The sequence below is a fragment of the Falco naumanni genome, chromosome 4 (assembly GCF_017639655.2).
Source record: "Falco naumanni isolate bFalNau1 chromosome 4, bFalNau1.pat, whole genome shotgun sequence".
NCBI classification, from domain to species: Eukaryota; Metazoa; Chordata; class Aves; order Falconiformes; family Falconidae; genus Falco; species Falco naumanni.
In genome coordinates this window covers 79,700,899-79,728,509 of record NC_054057.1, presented here as the reverse complement: position 1 = coordinate 79,728,509, position 27,611 = coordinate 79,700,899, and the positions used below count along the sequence as shown (strand labels likewise).

Genomic DNA, 27,611 nt, shown 5'->3' with positions numbered 1-27,611 from the left:
ATACATCAAAGAAACAAAACAAAACACTATCTGCTTCAGCGAACAGCACAATGATTGCTCTATACCATGAATTCTACCACAGAGGAGCCCTGTGCATTAACAGTTTCTCAGCATAACTCCTAAAGCCCAGAAGTGGTAATATGCCATACTGATTTTTACATATCACTACTTTTTGAGCAGTCAACTGTATTTAGAATGACAGTGCTAGCCGGAAGTCAAGTTTACAGCCTCTTTCAAGTTGCTGATGCCTTATTTAGTTTATTCTATTTGTTCTACTCTATTTAGATATACTGGTTCATTCAGGTACCTTCATGTGGTCTTGAGTTTATATAGTCAATGCTCCTAGTAGAGAAAAATATTTCAGTGGTAATATGTTCTCAAGCTCAGCAGGAGCTGGGAATCACTGCTTGGTTGCATCACCTGTGATAATTCATTAAGCTGATCCCAATAAAGCTCCAAATCCTGTTGCAACTGCAGAGCAAAATTCCTCAAGAAGAGCTATCACATGCAGAGGAGTAATACTGAACAGCAGTAATTAGCCACTTAGTACTATATGACTTATTTCACAGGAGCAGGGAGTTAACTGCCTCAGGAGGAATGGCCTGCTGGTTCTAGCTTGCTCTTCCATACGTCCATAGATACCATCTAATCTGGAATCATATTTCACAAATAAAAAAGCAGCTGAGTATGCAAAATCAAGAACTACACATAATACTTCGGAAGATACATGTAAAGGCAGCATTTGTAAACAAAACAGACAAAATGAGCAGCATGTTGTAGATTTATGATTTACCATCAGACGGTTACTGCACAGCATGGTTACAGAAGGTAGTTTAAATGAAAAATGTAGTTTCTAACGTAAGTGACCTTGACGCTTAGGTCACAGATTCAAGATGGAATTGGAAGCTCTGCTGAACGCTAACATTACCCAAGTCAGCACTGTCGTGCATACGCCGAGTGGCCTGGCCATAACATTATACTGTGTCTCCCGTTGTGATAGATGTATCAACATAAGAAGATGTGATAAATACTTGCTTTAGAAGTTACCCGTCAGAGTTGAGCAGCCTTAAATTCTGACATCCATATTAACTTAATGACTGCTATAAAAAAAGGTACACGTTGTTCTGTAAATTGGAATCAAATGAACAATCATGCTACATAGGAAAGGATGACTAAGTCACATAAACAAACTGATAGCTTAGCTTTCTGAAGGGGGATTTTATTTGATTAAATTATCCTCTTGAATTATCTGACCTACCCTAAAAGCTTTTGAAATTTGTCAACGCCCCCCCCATGTACAGCTTTTAACATGTCTAATTTCAACTGTTCATACTATTCATACCCTTCTCCCTACAAAAGGGTTGAGCTGAAGTTAGAGCAACTTCTATCCCCCCTACTGAAGACAAAATACCAAAATCATTAAAGACCCTCCCACATAAAAAAGGAACATATAGAGACAAAATTATCAGCTTTTATAGTTCATCACAAAAGCAATGTAGAGATACAGGAACAAAGTTCATTACTACTGAAATCAGTGGGAGCTTAGGCATTGGCTTAAATTAAAGCCAACTCTGTCCCTATTTCTCACATAGAATACTAGTTTGATAAGAAAAGGATGTCAGTGCAAGAATACTGAGAAGCCACTGGTCTCCAGATTGGAGTTATCAGTATTCTGTACTTGCACAGCATGAATAACAAAACCTCACTGAGAACTCTCTGAAAGAAAAATCCATTTGAATTCCATCTTTCCTTTATAATCTTGAAGGTGCATGAAATACCTGAAACCAAGTTAATGAACAAGTCTTACAAAACTACACAAAGAAAAAGCACCCAATGGAGACTTGGACCCATGTCCACAAAAGTGTAGTTCCTCTGACCTAAAGACAGATAAGCATCTGAAACCTTCAATGATTTCAGTTGAAATCCTTTGCTCTTAATTACAGTGCTAGAGAGGAATTTTTATAGCCAACATTTTTCAAATTACTAAAACTTATCTTTAAGAGCAAGACTTAGGAGACTAATCAGCCCTCCCCCTATATCAATTTCCTCAGAACATAAGCTCCTTTTAAACAACAACAAAAAAAATTAAAACAATCTAGATTTTTCAGAAAAGCATTAAAGCCACTGATTTATTTTGCTATCCAATGTAGCAGAAAATCATCGTTATGTCAGGACTAAGATGTACATATTGTTTAGCATTCAAATCAGAACAGATTTCATTTTTTTTCCCTGAAACGTAAACCCAGGTTCCCAACCTTAATGGCTGTAAACAGCTCTGAATGAGCCAATGCAGTGCTGCCTTCCCAGGTTTGCCAAGACCTCTGCTCTATGTAATTCTCAAACAGCTGCAGTATTGAGAAAAGCAGGCTGTTCCACGCTGCCTTTCAGAACCCCAAGGACAGCAGCCAAGCAGAGAAACAGTATTACTCTCCTTTCTCCTTGGTACTAGGCTGACTTGTAGAAGCAGAATCTAGAAAAATTCCCACGGGAGATGACCCTAAAAACACAAGAGGTAAAGCAAAGAAGTGTTTTCTTTCACTAAACAGGTTCTTTCACCAGCTGAGAGCAGGATGCTTCAAAAAACCCTACTTCTTAGTGGCACATACGGAAGTTGGATGGCTTGAATGTGGTCCAAGTACGGTCGTCTGCTGAGAGTGCCTGAATCTCACCAGCAGCCGGGACAGGATTTAGCATCAGGGCTGTGTCCTCCCGTGCCACGCTTCTCCACTGCAGTCTCCGGGTAATGAATGGCACTCATAAAAGCATTTATCTCACAATGCAATACTACAGTGTTTGCTACAGGAAGTCCTTGATTCAACGGGCATCCTCACACTTCCTTTCTTTACAGTCTGAGCAAAAGGCTCGTTTTAGGTCTAAGGTATGACAAATGTAAGTTTATATTGCTTTTAACCAGAAGTCTGATAGAGTCTATCGAATCCTCTATCAATACAAATCAACAAAAAGAGTCATTAAGGAAGGATGACAGTTAGCTCTCCTTTATGATTTTATCAAATAATTTGGCTTCAAAATAGGGAAAAAAAAAAAAAAAAGGCTTAGGTCTGTCAAAACATTATTTGACTAGTGAAGTCCTTTAAAAAAATCCATACAGATTTCATGCTTGCCAGCCTAATTAAAATTAAAACTGTTATTTGCACCTCTAAAAGGAGTACAAGACAGAAATGTCAGATGATTCTTAAATAATCATCCATCAAGTAACTACGAATTAATGATTTCTAGGTGTAATATTTCAGGAAAAAAAACCCTGTATTATAAAGAGCTATTAAACAGCCTTCTTTAATGCAGAATGTAATGGAGCATGCTTAGATCCCACAAGACCTTTCTTTCCACCAGTAATTTCTTCAGAATAGTTTTTGTTATCTCATTTCTATACAGGCAGAGAGAATCCAGTATCTTGCACATTGCATAGGATCTGTTAACACAAGGCAGGATCTAAGAAAGCCATACTTAAACATTTAAAATGAAGATTATTTTATTTGACTTCAAGCTGCTGAAGAAGGGCTCATTACTGCAGCACTGCTGCTAGATAGAATTGTAAGAAGAAAGAAGCAACTCTTTTTATATAGCCATAGGCAGCAAGATCATCACAAATAGCTACAGGAGGAACAGTGAAGTCATCTAGGGAGTTCCTGAATGCTGCACTTTGGGAAAGGACTTGTCCCTCTCCTCTGGACTGTGCAGGAAAGACCAGGTTCTAGACCACATAACTAGAAGCAATTTGAAGAAACCATAAGCATAAGCCTGGTCAAAGGGAATGTCCAGTCATCAATCCCTAATATCCAACATTTTTTATACTCTGCCTCATCAGAATAAAGAAAATATGACTCCGTTTCAACCAGTTCAATCCACTTACACGCAAGACAGACAAACAGAATTTTTTAAACCCTCTGCAAGAATTTATGACTGAAGCTTTTACCCCAAGATCACTTTTCTCTATTCTATACCTGTGGTTCGCTTGGAACTTAGAAGTTTAGGAAAAGGTGGCTAAGTTAGTTTCATCTGTTTGCAGCAAGGATGGCTTCCTTTCCTGACACGGAAATCTGGGTTTTTCTGGGACACGAGACCAAAGAGCAGCCCTCCTATTATCTCTCCCCACTCCATGGATCAGAACACGCAGGTCCTTATCAACAGGCTGAAATAAATTGTTCATACAATTACATCATTAGTAAAAAGACAGGCGCACAAATCCTTGTTCTTTTAAAGAAAACCACATCACTTTCTAAAATAAAAACCACATGGGGTCTGGGCTTGAAAGCTGATAAAAATCAGCTCGCAGGAAATAATCGGGGGGTGGGGGGGAAGTGAAAGAGACAAGGCCAGCAAGGTCTGCCCTGCCACAAGGGAACCGTCGGTGTCGCACGGCAGATTCACAACCTGCCACCAACTGCGCGGAGCGGCCGATCCCGATTCCCTGTCCAAGGTGACTGAGCCTCGGGGGCGCGGGCGGGGATGGCGCCCCGGCCCGCCGCTCCACCGGCTGCGGAGAGGGGTGAGTGGCTCTGCAGGCCCCCCTCCCCGGGCGGCGGGGCTCGTCCCCCCGCGGGGGCGGCAGCCGGGCCGCCTGTGGCTCTGCCTCGCAGCGAGGTCCCGCCAGCTCCGACCGGCCGCTTCGCCCCTCGCCGCACCGAGGGCAGCCCTCGCAGCTCCCCGGGCCCGGCCCGGCCGCCCCCCGGCCAGCCAGCCCCCCGCGCTCTCCTCAAGCCAGCCCCCCCCGCCCCAGCGCCAGGGCCCCGCGGCCCCCGCCCCAGCAGCGCCCCTCAGGGGGAGCCTCCCCCGGTCCCCGCCGCCGCCTCGGGCCACGGACCCCGCCCGCCCCCGTCTCCTCGGGCGCCGGCGGAGCCCCTCGCCCGGCCGCCTGCCGCCCCCCCCGGCGGGTCCCCGCCGCCGGCCCCCCTCACCCGCGGACTCGCCGGTGTTGATCCAGTCCGGGTTCGCCAGGCTGGCGATGGCGAAGATGTCGGCGGCCAGGAAGAGGCATCCTGAGATGATGGTCAGTTTGTCCATCTCCTCCGGCTGGGGCGGCTCCCGGCTCCGGCCTCCGCCCGGCTCCCGCAGCGGGCCCGGGCCGGGGGCGCCTCACAGCCGCGGCTCCATGGGCCCCGCGCTCCCCTCGGCAGCGGCACCAGGAACGAGCCCCCCGGACGGAGCCGGAAGCGAACCCGGCGGGCGGGGGGGGCGGCAGTTACTCCGGAAGGGAAACCCACTCTCCCCCGTGCGCACCCCCGGGCGGGGCGGGGCTTCCCGCGGGGGGCGGGGCCGCCGCCGCCAGGGGGAGGGGGAAGCCTTGAGGCTGCGGCGGGCTGTCTCCGGGGCACGGCGTGCGGCGAGGGGGGGCCGGCCGCTAGCGGGCGGGGCGCCAGGCGGGGCTGGCCCGCAGGGGGCGGGCAGGCGGCTGGGCGCGGGGCTGGGGCGGCCTGCGCCGAGCCCGAAGGGAGGCGAGGGGCGGGACGGGGTGGGGATGGTAGGCGGAGCCTGGGGTAGGGGCGGGGCACTCCGCGGCGGCTGCAGTGAGCGCTGCCGCCGGCCGGTGCGCACGGGGCTCCGGACGCAGGGGCGGGGCCGCCACTGCCTCAGGGCCTGCTGCGAGGGGCGTGGCCTGCTGCGAGGGGCTGAGGGGCGAGCCTGCTGTGAGGGGCGGGGCCTGCTATGAGCAGCGCGCCTGCTGTGAGGGGCGGGGCCTGCTGTGAGGGGCGGGCTCGTCGTGAGGGGAGGCCGGCAGCGGGGACTCGGCTCCGCCTCGTCCCCTCCCGCCTTCCCCCGAGGGGGCCCGGCGGACTGGTCCTTGGCCGCCCTCCCGCGTCCCCAGAGGTGGATTTCAGGCGAGGTACGCGGGGCTCCGCCCGTTGCCCCTGCCCGGGCCCGAGCCCTGAGGCGGCGTGCCCTCAGTCGGGGTGCCACCGGGCAGGGCCTGCCTGGCCCCCAGAGGGAGCGATGCACGGAGGGCGGGAACGAGCAACTTGCTCAAGCTCTGTGTAAAAGAGAGGGCTGAGGGACCGTCGCTGGGGCTCTCCATCCCTTTGAAAGGACAGGCAGGAGCTTAAATTTCAGAATTTCTTCTGTGGCAAAGGTACAACATGGGAAGCAGGAGGACTGAACCTGGGGGTTCCTCCAGACATTATCTGGCTGTGGAGCACCTTAAAAGCGCTACATTGTGTTGCTGTCTATGCTGTATGTTTGAGAGAAAACCTAATTAATCTTGACTGGAAAACTCGCCCAAACCGAGCGATTTTTGATGACATGCTTTCCCATGGATTCAGCTATATCAAAGTGTGGGAGAATCCACAGACAGAGAATGAGCAATGCCCCAAATGTGGGAAACCAGCCTAGTTTTGGCCACAATAACTCTGTGGCCTCGATATTGTAGCGTGGGAATTCGATTTGGGCATGGGAATGCTGAACTACATTAGTCTAGTAGCCCCCACATTTACAGGTACTTGAAAAATACCCAACAGCTTACATATTTTTTCCGTTCTAACAGTGAGCGCCCACCTGTTTTTTCCAGAGCAGCGTAACCGGTCTACACAGAACATACTGGGAAGCCAAGCGGGTGACTGTCCATGCTGTTTATTTTTATGTAAGTCTTTTATGTAGATGGGAGACTATACAAACAAAATGGAGATACTAGTAAAGTAATCTTAAAGTGTTCAACAGCAATCAGTAGGACAAGAGCTGTGCTTAGGTTCTACTGAAATCACCTAGTCTTGACAGATTTTCTTAAGGGTGGAGAAAATAGGAAGACTTTTGATGAAAAACAGCTGAAATTATTCCCTTTAAAAAGGGAACAATTGGTGCATGGAAGAAAGGGAACAATCCATTTTTTATTTAAAAGATTTAAAAACTATATTGCACTAACAATGGGAATCCAGCAGCCTTGAGAAGTTATTTCTGAGAATCACCTGCAACTATCCTATAATCTGGCTTTAAGTGGTATTTAAATAGCTTTTAATACAAGCATTATGCAAAAGTCTGCCTCAAAATGAATTTGTCTCCAAATAACTCAGCTTCATGGCAAAAGGAGTAAGGGAAGGAGGGGTGGAGAGGGTGCACAAAGTGAAGATACGGTTTTCATTGGCTTTTCATACACAGGCAAGTATGAAGTCAGAAATAAGGACAGAATCCAGTCTTCATACTCTGCAGGCTGTACAGTCAGTTATTTAATCTTTCTCAGGTTTGTTAGGAAATGAGTATTAGGAAATGGAAGGACTCCACCAGCTATGGGTTCTGCAGGAAGCTTTGGGGCCTCAGACAGGGCTGCGGTACTGACAGACAGGCAGCCTAAATCAAATTACTTCTCTTGGGCTGAAACAATACACCAGATGCAGATACATCCTCTGCCCAGCGCCAGACTTCCCTGTGCCTGTGTTACTCGTGTGGTGCTGGTGGGGCTCAGAACCTGCCTGCCCCAGTGTTCTGAACAGTTGCTAGGGGTTGTTGCCTCCTCATCTACTGGTAGACTTTTCCTCCATAGGCCATCGTGGACCAGTAGCACATTTCCAAGAGGCTTACCTAGGACACACCTGTTCAGGGGTTTTGGCTCCGTAGAAAAAGCCCTTCCTCTGGACTCAATGGAACATACAGAGTCTTCACCAATGGCTGAAGATAAACCTAAGAGTGAGTATCCATCTCTTTTGGTCATTTCTTCCTCTGTTCACTTCCTTCTCCTCACTGCTGCTGCAGCATTACTCTTCCAGTGCTATATTTCAGTATCTCAAACTTTTTAAGTCCTTGTGCCACCAAACACGTTATCTTTTTCACAGAGCCCCCAGTGCCCCAAATTTTCTTAGTGTCAAGAGGCATTTCTGCTCTTGAGGTTGAGTATTTGGAACAGAATCATAGGCAGATGACAAAGAGGAAAAGGATGTTTCTTCAACAGAAGAGGATTGGATGAGATCCTATGCTGCTGCCTGTAGAAACTGCAGAATTGAAGGGTGATGTTGGAGAAAACAGGGACAGTGTTAGGGGAACTGTAATGGAAGTTCTGTTAAGTGTCTAAACTTTCTGTAGCACAGAAAAAAGAGAAAATCCACCTTTCTTGGAGACTATATAGACTCATATCAAGTACAGTAAAAAGACAAGAGTCTCGTCTAAAAGTGTGAATATTAGCATTCGTCCTAAGTATTTTGTAGGCTTTGGATTAGTCCCAGCTTTCATGGTTTTAAATCTCTCATGTCCAGCAAGATAACTTCATGCACTAAGAAGTAAAAAAGTCAGGATTCTGCCTTCTAATTAAAGTACGCTTTTTTTAATTGTTACTATGAAAGTGTGTTCCACAGTGGGTCTTCCTTTGCTTTTCTTGCATGACCATGTAAATTAAGTATTTAATCCAAATGAAATGTAGTATTCTACTCAACAACAAAAAATCCTGCATTTTTCATTGGGAAGGAAAAAAAATATTCAAGTAATTCCTGCTTCCTTCTCTGTTTTTTGGTTCTGCAGCCAAATTGATAAGTCAAATGTTCATGTTTCTATACTTTCAATCTTAGCTCTTTTATAGACATTCTAGAGGCTGATCTAACACTTCACTGAAGCCATTGGAAAGATGACCAAGTTTCCATATTTTAAAGAGGGGTAAAGTGGTGGGAGTTTTCATTAAGTGATTCCAGACTGCTGGAGATGGTCTCAGGCAGTTACGTTGGTGGTACTCTACTAGTCAGAAGTTACATTTAGAGATTACATCTTAAAACAGAGAAAAAAAAGTAATTTTTAACAGAATGCAGTTTGTTTTGTGACAGTCTTAACTTTTCCTGGCTTTTGATGAGAACAGGCTTGAGAGATGGAGAATTTATTACCCTATTATATGTCTTGGTGGAGACACCGGGATAATGTCATTTATATTGTATTACTTGTATTGTGTGTTTTAATGGATAGCAGATGCTCAAGAGTATTTTATTTCTGTAGGTGCTAAATGTGGCAAGTACAGCCCCTTCCCTCATGTCAGCAGTAGGATGTGGAACCAATCTGCTGAAAATTTAGAAATTAATCTCCTTTATAAATATTTATTTGAAAAATCAATTTTTTATAGGAATTCAATCTTTTCTTGAAGTCCTTAATAGCTGACAACTCCTCTGTTCTGTTATTCTGTACGCTGCTCTGTACCTTCCTTGAATATGTAGCCATTAGCAATGAATGCTTAAGTAACAGCAGTACTGCTTTTTCTCTTGGTAAAATGTGTGACTTTTTAAGAAATAAGTTTCTAAGTAAAAACTACCTTCAGTATATTTATTTGTGGAAAGCTAGTTTATGGAGTACACTAACTTTTTATAAGTATTGCTATTGCAGCTTTTTGGCAGCAACTCAGCAGGCAGTGCCTATCTAGAGAAGCAATTAAGGATGAGAGTCTTAACTGCTTGGACAATTAAGAATGGGTACAGCATCTGCTCAAATGTCTCCTTAAACCTTTTATTGAAGAATGATGCCACACTTTAAACTAGTAAAATTTTCCTGTCACTTCTCAAAGGGCAGTTGCCAGCGCTGGAAGATGTCTCTCAGCACACACGGATTGCAACACTGAAGGCAAATATTAGAATGGGTGAACAAGGATTAGGTCTCATAATCATACAGAATGGGCCATATCTCCAGATAGCAAGCCTTGTTGAGAAAAGCTCTGCAGCTAACGACGGAAAGCTAAAACCAGGTAAAAAGAACCAACAGTGATATTCAAATTTAACAGCATTGAAAGTATTTTTGTTCTGCATTTATGCTTTGAGCCTGTCTCTGATTTATTTATGCTTACACAGATCAAAAGAAACTCAATTTAAAATTACAGAGAAAAGAAACTAGCACAAACTGTATAAAGCTCAGTGCCAGCACTCCATTGTAATGAAATACCTGTGATCTCAAAATAGCTTATATGGGTGACTGTTTCATAATCAGATCAAGATTTAAGTCTATATATTGTTCTCCAGCAAAAACAGATTTCCTATTCATCAGCAGGTTTGTCCAAAAATAGTTTGACTATTAGCTTTATATAACAACTGAACTTGAATAATATCATTCTTTGTTCAGTGCATTATTGTTCAAGTAATTTCACTCTACAAGTAACACAAAACTTCCCGAAGGCTTGAAATTAATTTGCCTTATTGTTTGCTTTTTATTTCTTTATTATACAGAGTAGTTACAAAATGGCAATGGACTAATCTCTGTACTCTTAAACCTGAAATGTGCCATATCAGTACTAATGGACTATTACTAGTTATTAAGGTTTCTTGTGGAACATCAGGCACCTATATTAAGCTTGTAATTGAAAGCTCTGTAAATTTGACTGCTTCATATCGGTCCCTAGACCAATTACATTAGACTCATGAACTATAGTTTGGGGACGATAGCGTGCTATGTTATTACCAAGTATTAAATTGTCTCTAACGTAGAAATCTATGAAGCTAAGACTTGAGTGTAATGAAGTAATTTAGACATTTACTGGCTGTACAGTGAAAATGCATATCTTAAAATTAGAAAAATTTTCCCAGCACTACCTTTATAATTTGGGCAATCCTTTCTTCTCACACCTTTCAGAAAGATTTAGAATTAAGAAAGATCTACTTGTTTGATAAAATAAAAGCCATTGAGTGGAGTTCTTAACCTCTTTTTCAGAAAAGGCTTTGCACTTTTGATCCAAGTATAAAAAGCAGTGGAAAAATTCTGAGCATAAAATAGAAATGGATTTGGATTTGAACTGAGTACTTTTAAAAATAATTATTCTTTTAGGAGCTGATAGCTTTCACCTGTTCCCTAAAAAAGCCCCAATGGTATACAAAAGCAGATATATATGATACTGATTTGGTTGCTTAAGGTAAAAAATATAGCCTATTAATCACTGAAACTGAGTAGCTCTATTCGCACCAATTTGAAAAAAAGGAAGCTCCAAAAGCATTTTCAAAAGGCTACAAAGAGTCACATTATTTATGGCATGTGATGTGTTTGATTTACTGGAGCAAATATTGAACAGTTTAAAGGGGGCTGAGGACTGCTAACAAACATTATCCGTTTGTAGCTGATCTTAGGTTTTTTGGAGTCAAAAGAAACAATTTGAGCATGCTTCATGGAGCACCTGGATCTAACTCACCACATTCCACACACACACAAAAAGCTAACAGCTGAGTTTGTTCAATTCACATTAGAGTGAACTTAGAAAAACTTTCTGTTTAAGACCAAAGCTGTAAATTTTTGCAGAAAAGATAGTATTTTATAGAAGCTCCATCTGTTAAAGATACCACAGGCAGTGTACTTATTTTGGCATTAATAACAATGTACAGAGCATGGGACTTGAGAAGAACATGATGCACGAATGCACTGCTTAGAAATTTTTCTTCCAGTGAATTAGGTTTTGTCTTTATGGACTTACTGCTTCAGTTAATTTAGATGAGTATTATCTGTACAATTTCAAACTGAAACCTCAAAAAACAATTTTGTTACTGCTTATAGCTTGAAAGACCTGGCTCTAATCTGCTGACTTTAACAGGGAGGAGGCAGAAATTAACAGTAGTAGTGAGAGGCACCAATGTCTTAAAATCATAGTTAGATTCTCCAAACTTGTATGTATGTATGCATGCCCCATTCTCCATGCTAGTAAGAAGATACAGGGCTGCTTAGTATGTGTGTTTCCCCTAAATACCTTCATAGTGCAAGAGGTTATCTCCACATAAATCTTCAGCAGCCACTGAAGGACATCAATCACAGAACTGATAGATGAGCTGAAAAGCTGGGTGGTTCAGACTAGATGTTGGAGCAGAGGAGCAAAATTATCTACATCTGCAGTTCAGAGATGGCTTTGACTCAGCGCAAGAGTGTTACCAGGACAGTACGGGCAGAAAAATCAGAATCCTAAAAGAATATATTAAAAGCCCAGAATATCTTGCAGATATTTTACAGCTTAAGTACATTTATGTCTATACATTTTAAAACACATAATTTAGGTGATTTATCCTTCTGTTTGAGACTGAGAATTTACATAAAACTGTTGGTAAAATGTTTTATGTTGCTTTTTTGGTATTTGCCATCCTGGTTCTTGTTCCAGAACTACTTTGCATGCCAGTAGAACCAGTATCTTGTGATAAGCTAGAAGGGAGAGAAGGTGTGATGATGATGGAGTAGAAAGTGTAGTTAGTGGAAAAAGTGAATGAAAAAATGTTAGTCGGTAGTTCAGGTAAATAGTTTTAAAGCCTGTAAGTTTTTGCTACAGGCATTTTTAACCCAAAAGGGTTAAGAACAAAACAGAGCAGATGGAGAGAGGCTCCTTGCTCTGCCTAACACGGCAGCAGGCAGCTATACTGCTTGTTTAAATCCCCTATGCTATTCTGTTGCAGTTCAATACATAGCATTCACTGATACTGCTCCTCTGTTCAACTGTTTCTGCCAGACTACTGATAGAGCTGTGGTCTGCTGCAGATTGATTCTGCTTGCCCTTTGCACTCTCCAAAAACTACAAGTTTTCATAGTAATTGCAACTCCCCCCAAGCCCATCTTGTTGTATGCCATAGTATATGCAAGTACTGGGGCTTCTGTACCGTTGTTCTTGGATGCGGTACTGCTTTTTCCAAACTGCAGCTCAGTGCTTTCCACTAGCAGCAGGTAGTAAGAACATTATTTGCAGCCTTATCCCTTAGAACAAAGACAAAAAACATCACCAAGACTTTCTGCTGGAACTCCTCAGATTCTGCAGCAGGTCTTGTAGGCACCTCCTACTTCTCCCCTGGCGTCGCTTGACTCCGTCTTGCAATGTGCCCATGTGTTTGTTGTTTTCAGAGTGGAGGGACAGGCAGCAGCTGGAGAGTGTCAAACCTTGAAAATCAGGGGCCCAGACAAATACCAGGTGACATGGCTGTTACACAGATTCTCCAGCCTCCACCTGGGTAAACTTAGCCACTGTGGAGAAAGGGGTACGCTCGGCTCCATAGCAACACATGAACAGCAAGGTGACATACAAGGGTAGGTAGCAGATAGAAAATAAGACAGGGTGTTCCAGCTGTGAAAAGGTACAGGGGAGCAGTGGAAAGATGCCAACAGAACCGTTAGGAGTGCAGCGATGTAACCTCAGCTCAAACTTGCTGGAGGCTGTCTGGTCCCAAGCAGCAGTCCTGACCAGAGCATTCACCACGGTACCTTTATCTTGCCTAAAAACCTCACAGAAGTGGAAGGTAGCACTGAATAGGCAATCTGAAGTTTAGCATGTTCACTCAGAAAAATCCCAAAGTAAACCAGCGAACCACAGCTTTCCTTAGTGTTGTGAAAAGGTTAGTTCTTAACAGAGCTAAACCCCCCCTTCATTAAAATAGAAAACAACAAAAATTTACATCCAGTTGAAGAGCTGTTAAACACAAAAATGTGAAAGTGCAGTGGTTAAAACTAAGTATTTTGTAATACAAACATTAAAAAAAAATTGAGAAAGTTTCTTAAATGGATTGCTGTCTATTTTCTCCCTTGGCAGGTGATGTTCTAACAAAAATCGGACATGCTAACATTATAGGATGGACCCTGCAAGAGCTTGGGCAACTCCTGCAGAACGTTCCTATAGGAACTACTCTACAGATCAGAGTTTACAGAGATTTTATTGAAATACCTCAACACTGGCAAAGTGCAGTTGAATTAATTCCTGAAGTAAAGCTTCCTGTGATGACAGCTGAGTAAGTATTAAGTATTGTACGTAACTAGAATTTCACACCTTGCTTAGTATTCTAGCAAGAAACAAGTAGTAGTGTAATAGCATTTATATTTTAGGATGAAAGGCTAGTCTAAATATTTTCTTTCATTTATTTTTCTGAAATAGAAAGCTGTGATTTGAAACAAACAAATACCAACAGAAAAGTTACCTTTCTCATGAAGACAGGGTCAGAATAAACACTAATTTTAGACATGCCCCTTCCTACCTCCACAGTGAGCATAAAAAGTCTGGCTGGTAATAATGCCAGTGAAGTCAAGGAGGCCATATTGGTTTGTAACAGCCAAAGATCTAGAGAATTACAAGCAGCTGACGATACCAAGATGGAAGTATTGCCACAGCCATGTAAAAAGCTTATCTGTTTCTTAATTAGTCTAACTACTGACAATGGTTAATGGTTATGACTTTGAAAATAAAACCTTAGGAAAAATAAACTCTTCTTCTAAGAGCTACTACATAAGATTTTTAAAATATGCTGCTCTCAATCCTAAAGGTGGCTCATATAGCAAGTGTAATTAATCTAGGTGGGATACAAGGCAGTTAGAAGTTTTCCTGAGGCACAAAGTTTTAATAGAAAAGAAACCTCAGAGGTAGGGGAAGGAACAGAAGTATTAAAAGGAGATAATTAGGCTAGAACAGTAGAAAGGAAGCTCGCACAGCAAGGGGCTTTCCAAGAGATTAAACGTCTAAGCTTATGTTTAAATAAATAAAATTATTTGCTATTCTGAAGGAGCTGGAAAAGGATAGCTTGCTTTTCTGTTGAACAAATCACAACTTAACTATTACTTTAGAGTCCAAAGGAAATAGTGTACAAAGGACTATGGACAATAGTATTAATTTGATATTTGAGAAGCTTCAGAACTGACAGACTTCAGAACAAGTATTTGAAAAAACTTAAAACTCCACAATTTGTTAACTAAATGGCTATAGGAATTATTGCATGTTAAAGTAATACCATGCTGTGTATTTTCAGCACAAGTGAAGATGCTGAGGATGAAGATGACACCGGGTCCAGTAGCGATGATGACGATGTAGACTCGGAAACTTTTCAGTATAAATCTTCCCAGTCATACTGTTCTGAGTTCACGTGTAAGTTACCACCGACATCCAAAATTTGGCAGATACCTGATACCAGCCAGACACTCAGAGTAGGCACAGGCAATGTTTGTGATGTTGTACTTCATGATGATGTTGAGGCATTGTGCAATCCTGAGTTCAATACTGGTGGTGTTAGACCTCCTTCATACTGGGCTAAGGAAAACAATGAGACCAGTTCCTCTTCCTCCTGCTCTTATGTATCAGATACATCCTATCTGGAAGAATTTGCTTTTGTTTCAGAATAGCTCAAAACTTGACTTCAAAACCTAGATTTTTGAAGTCATACTGTATTTGTTTTAATACATGCCATGACTTCCAAAAAATCTAAATGTTCTAAGGTATCTGAAATTACATGTTAGCTCTATTAAAGCTGTTTTAGCAATGCCCCCCCTCCCCTCAAAGTGGTCTTTATCAATGCTACTTGTGGAGAAGACATTCACAAACACTACCTTTGCTACTCCCAGATAAATAGCATCTGCAAGCTTGAAGATCTAACACATTCACCTTTGTCTGAAGGTAAGTTTCTTCATTTACTCGATGTAAGGATGGTGGAGACAGTTTATCAATAACTTTTCTGGAACATACAGTAATATGTGGACAACTAGTGGCAATTACAGTATTTGTCTGCACCTGTATCTATTTTTTGTATCAACTAGAAGTCATCTTATTTTCTCACTGTAGTTTTACCTTCAGTGTACAGAGCCAGACTTATCAGCACCTTGGGTACCATTTTAAGTGGAAAAAAATCAACACAAATTGTATGAGCTCAGCACTTTATTTGATGAGTGCAAGCCCACAAATATTCCAGATTAATTTTCTGAAAGAAATTAATTCATAAATAACAAGTTAGTAGTAATTTATTTAGAACGTAGGTGACTTGAGCTCAGGTCCCTCTTGAATCCACATCCCAGTTTGGTTTTTACAGCTCATCAAGAAAAGGAGTATTCCCCAAATCCCCACTAGCTGCCATTGATTTCTTCCCATTGACAAACTTCTTTGCAGCCTGAAAATAAATCATAAAGATGGATATCAAGAAATATTTGATACAACAGTTCATCTTGCTGCCTGTACCCTCAACTTCAAGTTATTAAACAACAAATCCCAACACTACTATAGTACAGCAACAAGTACACAAATTTCCTTTTGCTGTCTAAACTTACTTGGTTCTAATTTAGCTTCTTATTGCTTTATAATCTAAACAAGAGTGGCAGAAAGACAGTGACAGTTGGATATCAAAGGCTTAAGGTCTTTGAAAACAGTCATTCCTAGAATAATTACACCACAAGATCTCTCTTTACTACTAAAGCTATTGCTAACTGCTACCGCAACATAAATTAATGCTGACTGAAAAACCAAGTTTTCTATCTTAGAATTTCTCTGTCTGATGGATTTCTGTATGAAGTTTGCTTCAAGTACAAGCAGCAAGATAATCTCAAATAGATAGATAAATTCAATTTATCATTGAATGTCCAATTGTTTTCATAAGTACATCAAATATTCCAGACTCAGGAATCCTAAAAGCCTTGACACGTAAGTGTCCGTGCTGGAACTAAATATCAAGCTTTTCGTGAACACTAGTTGGCAGTTTTAGTAAATTTAAGTGAAGCAGATGAGAATTTCACATACTCCCAGCTACACTAGTTTTACAGTGTATTGGATTAAAGGGTCTTCTGTTAAAAAAGACAGACATCAAAAGATAGCCAGCTGGGATTTGTAAATGAGGTGCTTTTTTTTTTTCCTTTTTTTAAGGATAGTGTATGTGTGTGTTTGTAAACACACACAAATGAGCAACAGTTTTGTATAAAAAACACTTACCCAGTGATTAAGGAACACCTGTAGATGCTGACATATACTTACATTCACAACATCAGCAGTGGCTACAGAGTCGATTTTTTGAGCAACAACAGATGGTGATGTGTGTGTGCCAGAAACCAATGACTCTGAGCCAATTTCATTCAGTAACCCTTCTGCAGTCTCCACCGACATCAAATAGGCAGCTTTCAGCTGATTTCTGCCATCAAACAAAGCATTAAGGATGAGTGAGCATGTAAGTCCTGTTATTACCTTCCTCACTGCCCCCATATCTGCAATGAATTTTTGGTGCTTTTTAAGTTTTCAAGATTCCTCTCCTTTTTGAAAGGTCTTCCTTTCTAGGAATGGAAGGGTTCTTGTAGTTGGGAAACGGGCACCACAAATAGTCCAACCATGAAAATGACAAGGTAACGTGAACACCTACTGCCTTGGAACAATCCACCACCACACGCAGTCAGAAGATCTTTAGCTCAGAATTTGTTTCTGTTCAAAGTGACCAGTGCAGGTACTCCAGGAATTAGATGAACTAATCTTACCAAGTTTAAAAATCAGGTTTACAACAGATTCCAGTTTCTCATCAAGAACAGATGTATGCAGAGCTATTTTGTAAGCAACAAGGCAGCAATGAATGTAAACGGTTAGGCTCCTTGTGCAATAGTTCCGTGTTCTGTTAAAAGACAGCAAGTCTATTCTGTTTTTTCTGCTTCACGCAGTCTCACTGCTACATGTAAAAATCTTCTTTTTATAAGCTAGTTCTCCTGGTACTTTTTAAAAGACAAAATGGCAGAAAATATTTTATTCCAATAGAATATGATTAAGTAGCTTGGTATTTTTGACCGAATTGAAAGGCTCTGCAAATATCACTGACCCTGATTTCATTATTGGGTTTGGGGTTTTTTTTTGGTCACTAAAGAAAAAAGAGCAATATAGAAAATATGTGAAACCATTCCAGAAGGGAAACCGGGGCTGGGGGGGGGGGGAAGGCACTGCACTGTGTGTAACTCCCAAATATTAGGCAGCTTCATTACCAAAAAATTAAATAAAAACTACCCTAAAACAAAACAACCCCAACAAACAACTAATAATGCCAAACGTAAAGGTATAAAATTCACCATTCAGCTACTAGTAGGCCAAACCAAACATGTCTGGGTTATCACATCTTATGTGAATAGGCTTTATGTAGAGTCTTGTAAATATTTTATACATGCAACAAACAATACTTTTATTTTGCTACTTGAAAAAATCTATACTGTATTGTTGTGTTGCACAACTACAGTTTTAGAGGCTCAGCACAGTTTTAACACTACATGGAGATCAAGCCCTAACTAATATGCACAATCCTCTATAAACTAGAAACTCTAAAACTTCGTTGGCATGACTGCATCTCTAATGTTCCCTCATCTCAGACATTCCTAGGGGCATGTATTTTGAGCACTTGGATGTAACATCACTAATTCAGTGCTTTACACTCACACACACCCTCATTGCTACTATTCTTTGAAGACGCAGAAGATTGCTTAATATAATTGTTTTGAGAATTACTGCAATGTGACTGTAAAAGGGAATTACCTAAATAATGCAATTTAGGATTCCAATTTAAATAAATCTTAATATTACAGAGTATGGTTAAAATGACAGCATCTGCTGACACTTGCCTGTTTCTTACATAGAAACAGTTTTCAGAAAACATTGACATTTATCTAACAACTTTTTATGAGGAGATACCACTAGCAGAGAATCAGTATAGCTTTGGGGGGTGGAAAAAAAAAAAAAGAAAAAAAAAAAAAAAAGAGTACTGACAGTGCTTCAGTTTTAATGCAGCGAACCCATGGAAATAATTACAGGACAACAATAAGCTCTACTGTACAGAATAGTCTAAGTGTTTGACACAGCTACACGTTAAGAAATTTCTCTTTACAACACACAAGATGGTTCTTCATGTACTTACTTTGCCTTTATGACATCGTCATTGGTGATGCCACCCTGAGCAACTGCCTTTATCTGGTTCAAAGCAGCTTTAATGACCTGAGGAAAATGAAATCATTTAAGACTTCTTCCCACATATCAACATTTCTATTATCTGACATCTTAGAAACTTCAGGGAAGAGCAGCTGGTGATGTTAGCATTGTCTGCCTTAACTCAACTCTGAACAGCCTTATAACAAAACTGAAAGCACTCTAATAAATGCCTGAGTGAGACACAAAACCCAGTGTGGATTTAAACTGCAACACCACATTAATTTGTATGGTCTCACTGTTTTTCATGAGAGTATTCAGTTCTGCCAGCTTCAAGACCCAGCTCATTCCTCATGATATATTTAAGCTTACACTTGTAAATCAGCAATTACAGTCAGCAATTCAAGGTATTTTACTAGCTGTAGCTCGTATTAGGTATTTGTACTTCCCAGAAAGCAAGTCAACATGCACCATTCTTATACAAGAAACAAGATTGATTTTTTTTAGATGAATTGACTTTTTTAAAAATTAATCAGCTGCTATTTCAAATCAACACACTAGTCTGAAGGTTGTTAATACTTAAATTCTAATCAGCAACTCACCTCCCCAGCGTTTGGAGCCTGGGATATGGTATAAATCCCAAAGAGGCCAGAATCAGAGTAATTAACATTAAATGCGGAAGCCTACAAAACAAATGTTATCGTCAATTGTTTCAAGGATCAGAACAACTCAGCATCAAGCATAGGAAAATAATTACTATTAGGATCTAAAATAGGAAGCTAAACTCCACCTGTGCAGAGGAAAGATCGGATTGGAAGGCCTTCTCTGAAATACTGTAACTTGTGCAAGAATGAACTAATTAAGGTTCTAGCTAGAGATAGTAACCTCTCAAAGGATAATAAGCATTTTACTTTAAGTATGAGAGTACAGTAACCCTCTGAACTTACATCAAATGGCTGGGTAGTTGCTTTAGCAATACCCTGAGACAATTTGCTGGTAACATTGCTTCCCCTCTTGATAAGGGGCCCAGCACCTAAAACATGCTGAAGAACACTGAACGCATCCGCTTCTGCACTCCCAACAGCAGCTCCTTCTGTTACAACAGCAGCATGGACAAGGCTATCACCATTCTGTTCTCTGATTTCTCCTAAAAATACAACAGAATAAAAGGTAATACAGTGAACAGTTGGAAACCACTGTACATTCAGAGATATGGAAAGCAAACATTTCTAGCCAGGACTTAGTTTCATGACAGAGAAGCCAGGGTTTGAAGTTATTGCATGTCCACTCAGGAAGACAGCAATAAGATGTTAGTAAACTGTAGGTCATTTAAAAAGTATTTTACATTTACACATTTTCTTGCAAGCACAAACCCAGTACCTGACTACGCCTTATTTGAACCTGATCCTAAACTGTACATAGTATGATATTATAAAACTCAATGAGTCTCCAGATAACAAACATCCAGAAAAATAGCGTACCTTCTGTTCATAATAATATTTATCCTGTTTTATAGAAACCGAATTTATTCCAGTCAAATATTAAATGTTGGAAACTTATTTTTTCCCCTGCATGTGTCTACAGAATGATCCAATACTCCAACTAAAGAACTGGTATTAGTACAAGATACTGCTTTCTCTTGAAAGAGCTAAGCATTGCTTTGTTTTTTATGAAAGCCTTAAAACATTACAAAGATCTTCCCTAAAAAGAAAGCCTACCACCTCTTCTAGACAGTCCTTAATCTACACTTAAAGCAATCTTCCCAAAAATGCCAAGATAAACCATAAGCCTGCTTGTTTTTCACTTTATGGAATAAATGACCTTGCAGGTAGTTTTGCTGGAGATACGGGTTCAGTTTTATCCCAGAACTTTCCATGGTGGGGAATAATCCTCCGCTTTGATGGGAGATGCCTCTGAACTGTCACTTCCTGTGTACCGCATTTAGTACAACTACAGAGCTTTCGGTTGCAATTTTGAATACTACTACATTTATAATAAACAGAACATCAGTCATTCAGAACAGATACAAGAAACATACTTACCCCCTCGATAAACAGCCTTTGCACTAGAAATACCAGCTCCACCTCGGATATTTAGAAAGTGCTCTGCAACTTGCTTTAAGTCAGAGTGCTTTACACCTGCAACATAATAGTTATTCCAAGTCATGTAATGGCATTGAAAAACTACAACAGTTATATAAAAGTTTTTCAAGAATATCGTAACATTTTACTTATACAGAGAGCTCGAATTTGTACAGTAGTTTTCCCTTATGCATTGCAGTGTTCGTTAAGGAACATACATACCTATTCCTACAAGAGCCATTCTCGCACTTGTGAAATTGTTCTGTACAAAATGGTGAAGCTGCAACAGTAAATTCACATTTTATATAAAGAACAAAAATGGCAAGCGTGTTTCTGACATCCCCCCTTATACTTCTTAATGCAGCAAACTCTGCTGCTTCCAAAAGGAATTGTCTATACAATAGCATTTCATGCATTCTCCAGTGACAGCTAAAGAACATCTGCATTTCATTGACAGCCTTACTATCAACAGACAGCCACTGACACAGAAAACCACCTCCCTAAATGTGAATGCAAGTTCTGTACCCAATACTAAAAGTTGCACAGAAATAAATTATTTTAACACCAGTCTAATACGGTAGTAAATACTGACTATATTTACTAAATTAATTTTCTCTCACAAGTGTCATCATCTACCCTTGATAAAGAAACTGAAATGGATTTATAACACAACACAAATAATCCTACCTGCTCAGAAGTAATTTTTCCAATTCTGTAATCTGGACAATATAAGGGGTTTGCCAGAACATTCTTGTAAGCTGCAGCATGCAAGTTTTCCAGCACTCCTAAGAGGAACAGAGTTTCACCCATGAGGATTAACATAAGAGCACTTTTAATGAAGATTACGAATGAAACAATGTTACCCAAGTGAAACAGAGCTGTGGTCCACTGAGGACCCCAAGTTCCACAAAAGCAGGTCTGGAATAATCCAATACACATGGACATGTCATCCAAGTTCTCGTGCAGCAGAATCTAGCCTGAGGGCTTCCATTATTTCGTAACTTGTTAAAAAAAAAAATAAATCGAAAATCTAACAACTGGCCTAAACTCAACACTTTTTGGCCTCAACAGCCAGCTATAAATAAGTGTTTGGAGGAAGGGGAGTAGTAGAAAACAACAACAAACCCCAACATCCTTTTAGTTTCAGAAGCACCATCTTCACTGTCAGCACCCCTTGTTCTTGAGCTTGAGAAAGAACAGACTGTTTCTAATACCATTCGTAGCTTTGTAAGATGTTTCATCTATCTCCCTATTTAGATGAAGGATGCTAGTGTCTTCAGTTCCCTGCTCATTAGATTTTTCTTGCATCCAATAGCATTCTACTCATTCCTAGTTTTATATTCTCCTTGTATTTGTTAATACTCTCTCCTCAGAAGAAAGATGACATTCCTTTCTTCATAGTTCCGTTTCTGAACGTAACCGTAATTGAAAATACTAAATTACTATGAAAGCGACCTGTAGTTGATACAAGTTTAAAACAAAGACTGTTCACGATTCTAATTTTAAAAAATGGTAAGACTTGAATATAAGCCAGAGGTTTTCCAAAGCCTAACATTATGTTGTCACTTTTAACAGGTTATGAAGGTGAGCACACTTCACAGAACAGTACAAATTATGTTTATTGTGTAGAACTACCTGAGTGAACTCAGATGACTACAGTTAAATAACACAAGATATACTGCAATAAGCTTGGTTTGGCTAAGGCTTTGCTTGCTGCTTTTTTGTTTTTTAAACCCACAGACCTCAATTTATGATCCTAAAGCTGGAATCCATTTTCAGTGTAATGAAAATACATACTGTTTCTATACCAAAATAACCATACGAATTCAAGAGGTCTTTTATAGAATACTGTTTCCACATCCATGAGTAATACCTAAATATTGTTTTCAGAACACAAGCTGCTGCAAATATGACTTGCACATTCTTTGGCTGTACTGAAAAAAAATATTAAAAAGGTAAAATGGAAGCTGTCAAGGAAAACAGTGTAAGCTGTCTTCAGCATGTTACTTGCTAAACGTCATGCACAGGCTGGAAAAACTTCTGTAATTATAAAAACCCCCTTCCATAACAAGAGAAAGACTGTACCTATCAACAGGGGAAAGCTGAAAAATTAAATGGTCACGTGACAGAGCGAGAGGGAAACTCTTTTTGCCAAAGGTTTTAACTTCAAGAAACTCCCATTAAGCCAATGCAGTGGATCAGGAAATACACTTACCAACTTGAGGATTCTGAAATGCAATTGCTTTGTCAACTTTTATTTGTGACTGAAGATCAGTTACTTCCCACGGTCTGAACTCTGGTGCTGTGGTGACATTAAGAAGGTACTCCATTACTGTATCACTAGATAAAAAAAGTTACAAAGGCATTAAACACAAGAGGATTTCTTTTGAAGTTGAAAGCAATTCAAACTAATCTGTAAGCAATACATTAACAACAAAATCACTCCAGCCGGAGTAGTTATTAGCACTGCTACACAAAGTATGAGAATTCAACTTAAGTTCTGTGGCATTCATACGCTCAGTAACATGATACAGAAGGTGAATATTAATACAGTAATTTACTGATTTATTATGAAGACATGAAAATAGGCATTACTCCTACCCTGTAAAATGACAGGTCTCTACTTTATACAAAGCAGTTTGTAAATAATGCAGTAATTCCATTTACAGCACATCTGGATACCTACACATAGTCACGCAGGCATTCAACAGAGTAAGTCATTTTCTCTCTTGTTGAGTACACACTAGAAGAAAAAAAAAATAAAATCCATTTCAGCAGAGAACACAGAAATGGCTTTTCATACATATTCCCATTGACCAAATCTGTCAGCAAGATATGGACTAGAATATCTGGTTAACATTAAATCTGCTTAAGGGGACTGTTAAAGGAGCTATAATACACACAGAGCAGAAACAGACATAACTAAAACTCGTATCTCAAGTATTCAAGTAATAACAAGTGTCTTGTGACCATCAGAATTTAAGATATCATAATGATTCAAGGTAAAACAACAAGTAAGGCTGAATATCAAAACCTGAAGAAAAATGTATATGTGTATCAAACAAGGCAATTTAGAAATTATTCTTTTGGGGCAGAAAGCATAGTTGGTCTTTTCCACTTGCTTCAACAAATTTGTGATTAACAGGAACAGAAAAGGGTAGACTCAAGTTATAAAAACCACTGCTTTTAACCAAATTCTATATAAAACAGTCTTACTGGATGATTTCAAGATACACTGCAAGAAAGCAGGCACAGCAAGATCCCTCTTTTATTTCTCTTAGGCTTGTTTTCTAGGCTTTAAACTCTCAAATCACAAAAGCCAACTACTGTCTGAATCGTTCCTCAAATTGCAGTATGATGAGTGGTATCTATTCACAAAAGATGGAGAAAAAAAAAAAAGTATCTACTGACTTCAGGAAGTTTAATCTGAAAACCTGAAAAGACAGAAAGAACACTAAGCTTTTTGGACAAAATATACTTCTTACAGGTACGTGACATTTACGTTTTGTTAACTGAAAAGTGTTTTTAAAATAGAAGTCATGGGTGCACTCTTGAACCTCAACAGAATGACAAAAGATGTTCCTTGTCAACATTCACCATTCAAGTACCATTACCACACTGAGCTACGACCCACGTGTTATGCTTATTGTTTTAAATTTCCTTTAGTCATATAGCTTGTTTGCATCTTACCAAGACAGATTATATGTGGTTACAAACCTTAGGCTGCCCCCAACAGCTTCAATGCCACGAGTAATCCGGAAAGAAGATGCTCCTTTAGTAGTCTATCACAACAACAAAAAAAAGCAACTTAGAATTTTAACTATTTTAAGAACAGATTTTCCTGATGTTGCCTGAGCAATGAACAACATTGGAACAGTATCTGTTTATTCATTTATATGGAAGCCATTTTGAAGAGTTGAGCCAGCTTACTACATCCCTACTCCCAATCATTTCTATCATCTCTGATTTTCCACCATAATTACTCACATATTTGCTCCTCAGTCCCACTCTAGAACAATCCAGGTTTGCATTTAATAGCATTCTTTGAATTAGATAAGCTTGTCAAAACCAGGGCAAGGAATGCCTACACATACTATTACGCTGACAGCTGTCTGGGGAAAGTAACTTCGGGTGGCAGTTGGAAAAGTGATAATAAGCAGCTGGGATGTTGGGGGGGGGTTCTGCTTGAAACTGATGTGGATTGAACCCACGCAACAGCAGTCAAAGACATGTCAGTGATGCTGTGTAGCTCTAATTGTCACAGCCTGGCTGGTGTGTGGAAGAGTTCGTGTTTATACCTGCAGCAACAGTCAGCCAGCCATGAAGATAAACAGGGACAAGGAGAATGGCCACAGTGGGTCAAGCCCACAGGATCTCTAGCCCAGTGTTCTGTACCTAACAGAGGCAACAGAAGCAGCTGTTGAAATACAACGTCCCACAACCCATTTAATGGTATTCCTGAAGTACCTATAGGAGTTATTCCCAGTAACAACTGTTTAAGGACCTGCTATCAATGAACTTGACCAATTCTGTTTCGAACCTGCTGATATACATGTGCCCCCACAGCACCTTGTATAATTGAAGCTAGACACAGAACAGGAAAACAAGGAGCTTAAAGTACCTTGATAGCAGTAGCAAGAAAAACTATTCAGAAGCATTACACGCACACAAAATTGAGTTTGTATCAGCCACCCAAATTAACTTTTAATGCAGCTTAAATAAGTTATGTGCATAGCTTGATACAGATATATTTTAAACATAGTTTAAGAAACCACCGGAGAGCATAATTCTAAATAGATATTGCTTCCTGTCTTCCAGCAAGTAATGTCATTTCTCCTGCACTTGAAGCAGGTAACGAAGAATCAAAATACATTGTCTTCCACTTTATAAGATCTCTTACATTAATTTTTACAATACGGTTTATTTTTGCAATCATAAACCTTCCACTATTTCATCCACCACCAATATAATAACAAAGAGAATAAACACCTACCAAATTAGATGCAAGACGAAGCAAGTGAGCAGTTCCCAAGTTACTAGCAGTTTCATATCTGCTGCCTGCTTTAATAAACACACCAATTCTTGAAGCTGGAGAAAAGTTTTCCAGAGACGCAATAATTAAGCCATTTGGTAATTTTGTGATCTGTTTTAAAAAGAAAAAATATTGGTTTAGTCATCCACTGAAGTACTGTCATAGTTCTGCTTTGACTGAGCTTTAAAAAAAATAAAAAGAAAATAAAAAATACCACTATTCATACTGACCTCAAGATCCTCAGACTCTGGAGATAATTTCACTCGTTCTGCAGTTGCTGAGGTTGTAACTTTAGGAGCTACTTTAAGTGAGTAAAGTCTCTTCTAGAAGAGAAAGCATAAGAGAATGGATTTCTTGAATTAGTTCATCACGTGTTCCATTACATACTGAAAAAGGAACTAATTTTAAAGTAGAAATACAGTGGATGACTTCAAGCCCCAGAATAAAAACAGTGATTCCCTTGTAATTCCTCTGATCACGTTTTACATCACTGTTGGAACCTGTGCAACGACTTACGTAAGGTCTGTGGAAGTTCAAGAAACAGCACTCTAATAAATCTCCCCCACAGCTTTGCTGTTATGCAGTGAGAATCTCTACTGATTATATATTGACTCTAGGACCACTGCATGGCAATTAACTGCACAAACAGCTACAGCAATCCACATACAGAACACAACTTTGGAGCCAACTTCCTAACTTATTGGGTGTAGGCGGTTCAGCTCCTGAAAAGCCACCTCTCAGAACACCAACCTATCCACGCTGACTGCTGCATACAAGGAGGACACATATGCAAGACCTTAAACTGTAGAGTAATAGCCAGAAGCCTTCAAATTGCAGGGGTGAACACTGCACGAGCCTTCCCTTCAGTAGCTGGCAACAGAAATGACAAGACTATTGACTTTGAACCTGAAATGCTACTCCCTTCCAGCCTTTTTGGAAGTTTTTTTACACTTGTAACATAAGCTATTTATTACTCTTCATGTTGAAAAAATAACTTAATTCCCATACATCTCAAAGTAAAAACTGAGTGACAAACACCGCTGCACTCAGTTGTAGGGATACTGACCTAATGCCCCTTGCTTTGGCACAGACTCCGTTAGATGAATGAGTCTAGGAAAAACTCCTTTCTTCTCCCACCACAAATTTGGCTCGACGCCTCATTTTAACCTCTAAGCCTACTTATTTATTAATTACTAGTGCGTGTCTAAAATTGGCTCACAAGTACACTGTGGCCCAGAAGCCCTTTGCCACCCTACCCGAGCCGTTTGCAGCACAGACCCAACAGCACTTACACCCCCGCTGCCCGCCGGCTCCACCAGCCTCTGCGCAGCAGAACGAGCTCCCTGCCCGCCCGCCCCCGGGACAAGCCGCAGCCGCTTCCCAAGGGCACCACCGCGCCGCAAGCCGCCGAGAGGCCCCCTCAGCGACCGCCCCCACGCCTCCAGCCACACGGGCGGCTCTCGGGGGAGGCCCCGGCTGCAGCCCCCGCGGCGCCCCCCGCCCTCGGGTCGCAGCCTGAGCACAGGCCGCTCCGACCCGGCCCGCGGCCTGCCTGACCTTCAGGCCCGCCGCGCCGCTCCGCCACCCGGCCGGCCGGCCGGAACGAACCCGCTGCCTCGGCCCCCGCCCGCGGCCCTCGCTGACGGCCCCGTGGAGGGGAACGCGGCCCCCTCACGCCCGCCCCTGGGCTGTCTGCGGTCAGGCCCACTAGCAGCCGCCGGGGCCCGAACGACCACTGTCACCGCAGCGCACTTCTCCCCCCCCGCCGCGCACGACGCCACCAGGTCGCTCTCACCGAGAGAGAACGCGCGACCACCGGGAACCCCTTCATCTTTCCGCGCCCCTCAGCTTAGCCCCCGCCAGGAGAAGATGGCTGTCCCGCGGGAAGACTCTGCCTTCCCGGCACGCCCCGCGCCGCGCTGACTTTCTAACGAGCAAATGGCCTGTCTCTACTGCTCGC

At 41.3% G+C, this 27,611-nt stretch overlaps 3 protein-coding genes across 6 annotated transcripts in view; 1 reads left to right on the top strand and 2 right to left on the bottom strand.

The window, feature by feature from the left end:
- Positions 1-5,206, bottom strand: part of MOSMO (modulator of smoothened) — a 31,736-nt gene extending 26,530 nt beyond the window's left edge. Inside the window, exon 1 of the mRNA XM_040589307.1 lies at positions 4,917-5,206. Coding sequence (XP_040445241.1) covers positions 4,917-5,022 — 106 coding nt within the window. The 5' untranslated portion in view covers positions 5,023-5,206. The remainder of the gene's footprint in view (positions 1-4,916) is intronic.
- On the top strand, positions 4,244-15,717 carry PDZD9 (PDZ domain containing 9). 3 transcript variants are annotated; one of them, XM_040589303.1, is made up of 6 exons: positions 4,244-4,438; positions 6,497-6,592; positions 7,487-7,629; positions 9,476-9,652; positions 13,442-13,637; positions 14,646-15,717. In XM_040589303.1, the coding sequence occupies exons 2-6, from the start codon at positions 6,576-6,578 to the stop codon at positions 15,013-15,015; spliced, it is 903 nt and encodes a 300-aa protein (XP_040445237.1). In that variant the 5' UTR covers positions 4,244-4,438; positions 6,497-6,575; the 3' UTR covers positions 15,016-15,717. The 3 variants fall into 3 exon arrangements, with proteins under 3 accessions (XP_040445237.1, XP_040445235.1, XP_040445236.1); XM_040589301.1 differs by lacking the exons at positions 4,244-4,438; positions 6,497-6,592 and having other exon boundaries at positions 6,605-7,629; XM_040589302.1 differs by lacking the exons at positions 4,244-4,438; positions 6,497-6,592; positions 9,476-9,652 and having other exon boundaries at positions 6,605-7,629.
- LOC121086085 (cytochrome b-c1 complex subunit 2, mitochondrial) lies at positions 15,530-27,595 on the bottom strand. Of its 2 annotated transcripts, XM_040589298.1 has the most exons (14): positions 27,447-27,591; positions 25,882-25,974; positions 25,613-25,762; positions 24,337-24,401; positions 23,306-23,362; positions 22,835-22,959; positions 21,307-21,404; positions 20,842-20,899; positions 20,581-20,676; positions 19,486-19,685; positions 19,141-19,221; positions 18,531-18,607; positions 16,628-16,781; positions 15,530-15,773 (listed from the first exon to the last, which is right to left on the bottom strand). In XM_040589298.1, exons 1-14 carry the CDS (start codon positions 27,480-27,482, stop codon positions 15,690-15,692), a joined length of 1,374 nt encoding a protein of 457 aa, XP_040445232.1. In that variant the 5' UTR covers positions 27,483-27,591; the 3' UTR covers positions 15,530-15,689. The 2 variants fall into 2 exon arrangements, with proteins under 2 accessions (XP_040445232.1, XP_040445233.1); XM_040589299.1 differs by lacking the exon at positions 15,530-15,773 and having other exon boundaries at positions 16,635-16,781; positions 18,527-18,607; positions 27,447-27,595.
- Positions 27,596-27,611: the final 16 nt, after the last annotated feature.

Excerpts from the sequence above, each read along its gene's own strand:
- LOC121086085 (XM_040589298.1), bottom strand. The coding sequence starts at position 27,482 with ATGAAGGGGTTCCCGGTGGTCGCGCGTTCTCTCTCG. Across the intron at positions 22,960-23,305 it reads GAATGCCTGCGTGACTATGT|TGATACAGTAATGGAGTACC; the intron begins GTAGGTATCCAG and ends TTTTTTATCTAG. Across the intron at positions 18,608-19,140 it reads AGGCTCCAAACGCTGGGGAG|GTCATTAAAGCTGCTTTGAA; the intron begins GTGAGTTGCTGA and ends CATTTTCCTCAG.
- PDZD9 (XM_040589301.1), top strand. The coding sequence starts at position 7,233 with ATGGGTTCTGCAGGAAGCTTTGGGGCCTCAGACAGGGCTGCGGTACTG. Across the intron at positions 7,630-9,475 it reads GGCTGAAGATAAACCTAAGA|GGCAGTTGCCAGCGCTGGAA; the intron begins GTGAGTATCCAT and ends CACTTCTCAAAG. Across the intron at positions 13,638-14,645 it reads CTTCCTGTGATGACAGCTGA|CACAAGTGAAGATGCTGAGG; the intron begins GTAAGTATTAAG and ends GTGTATTTTCAG.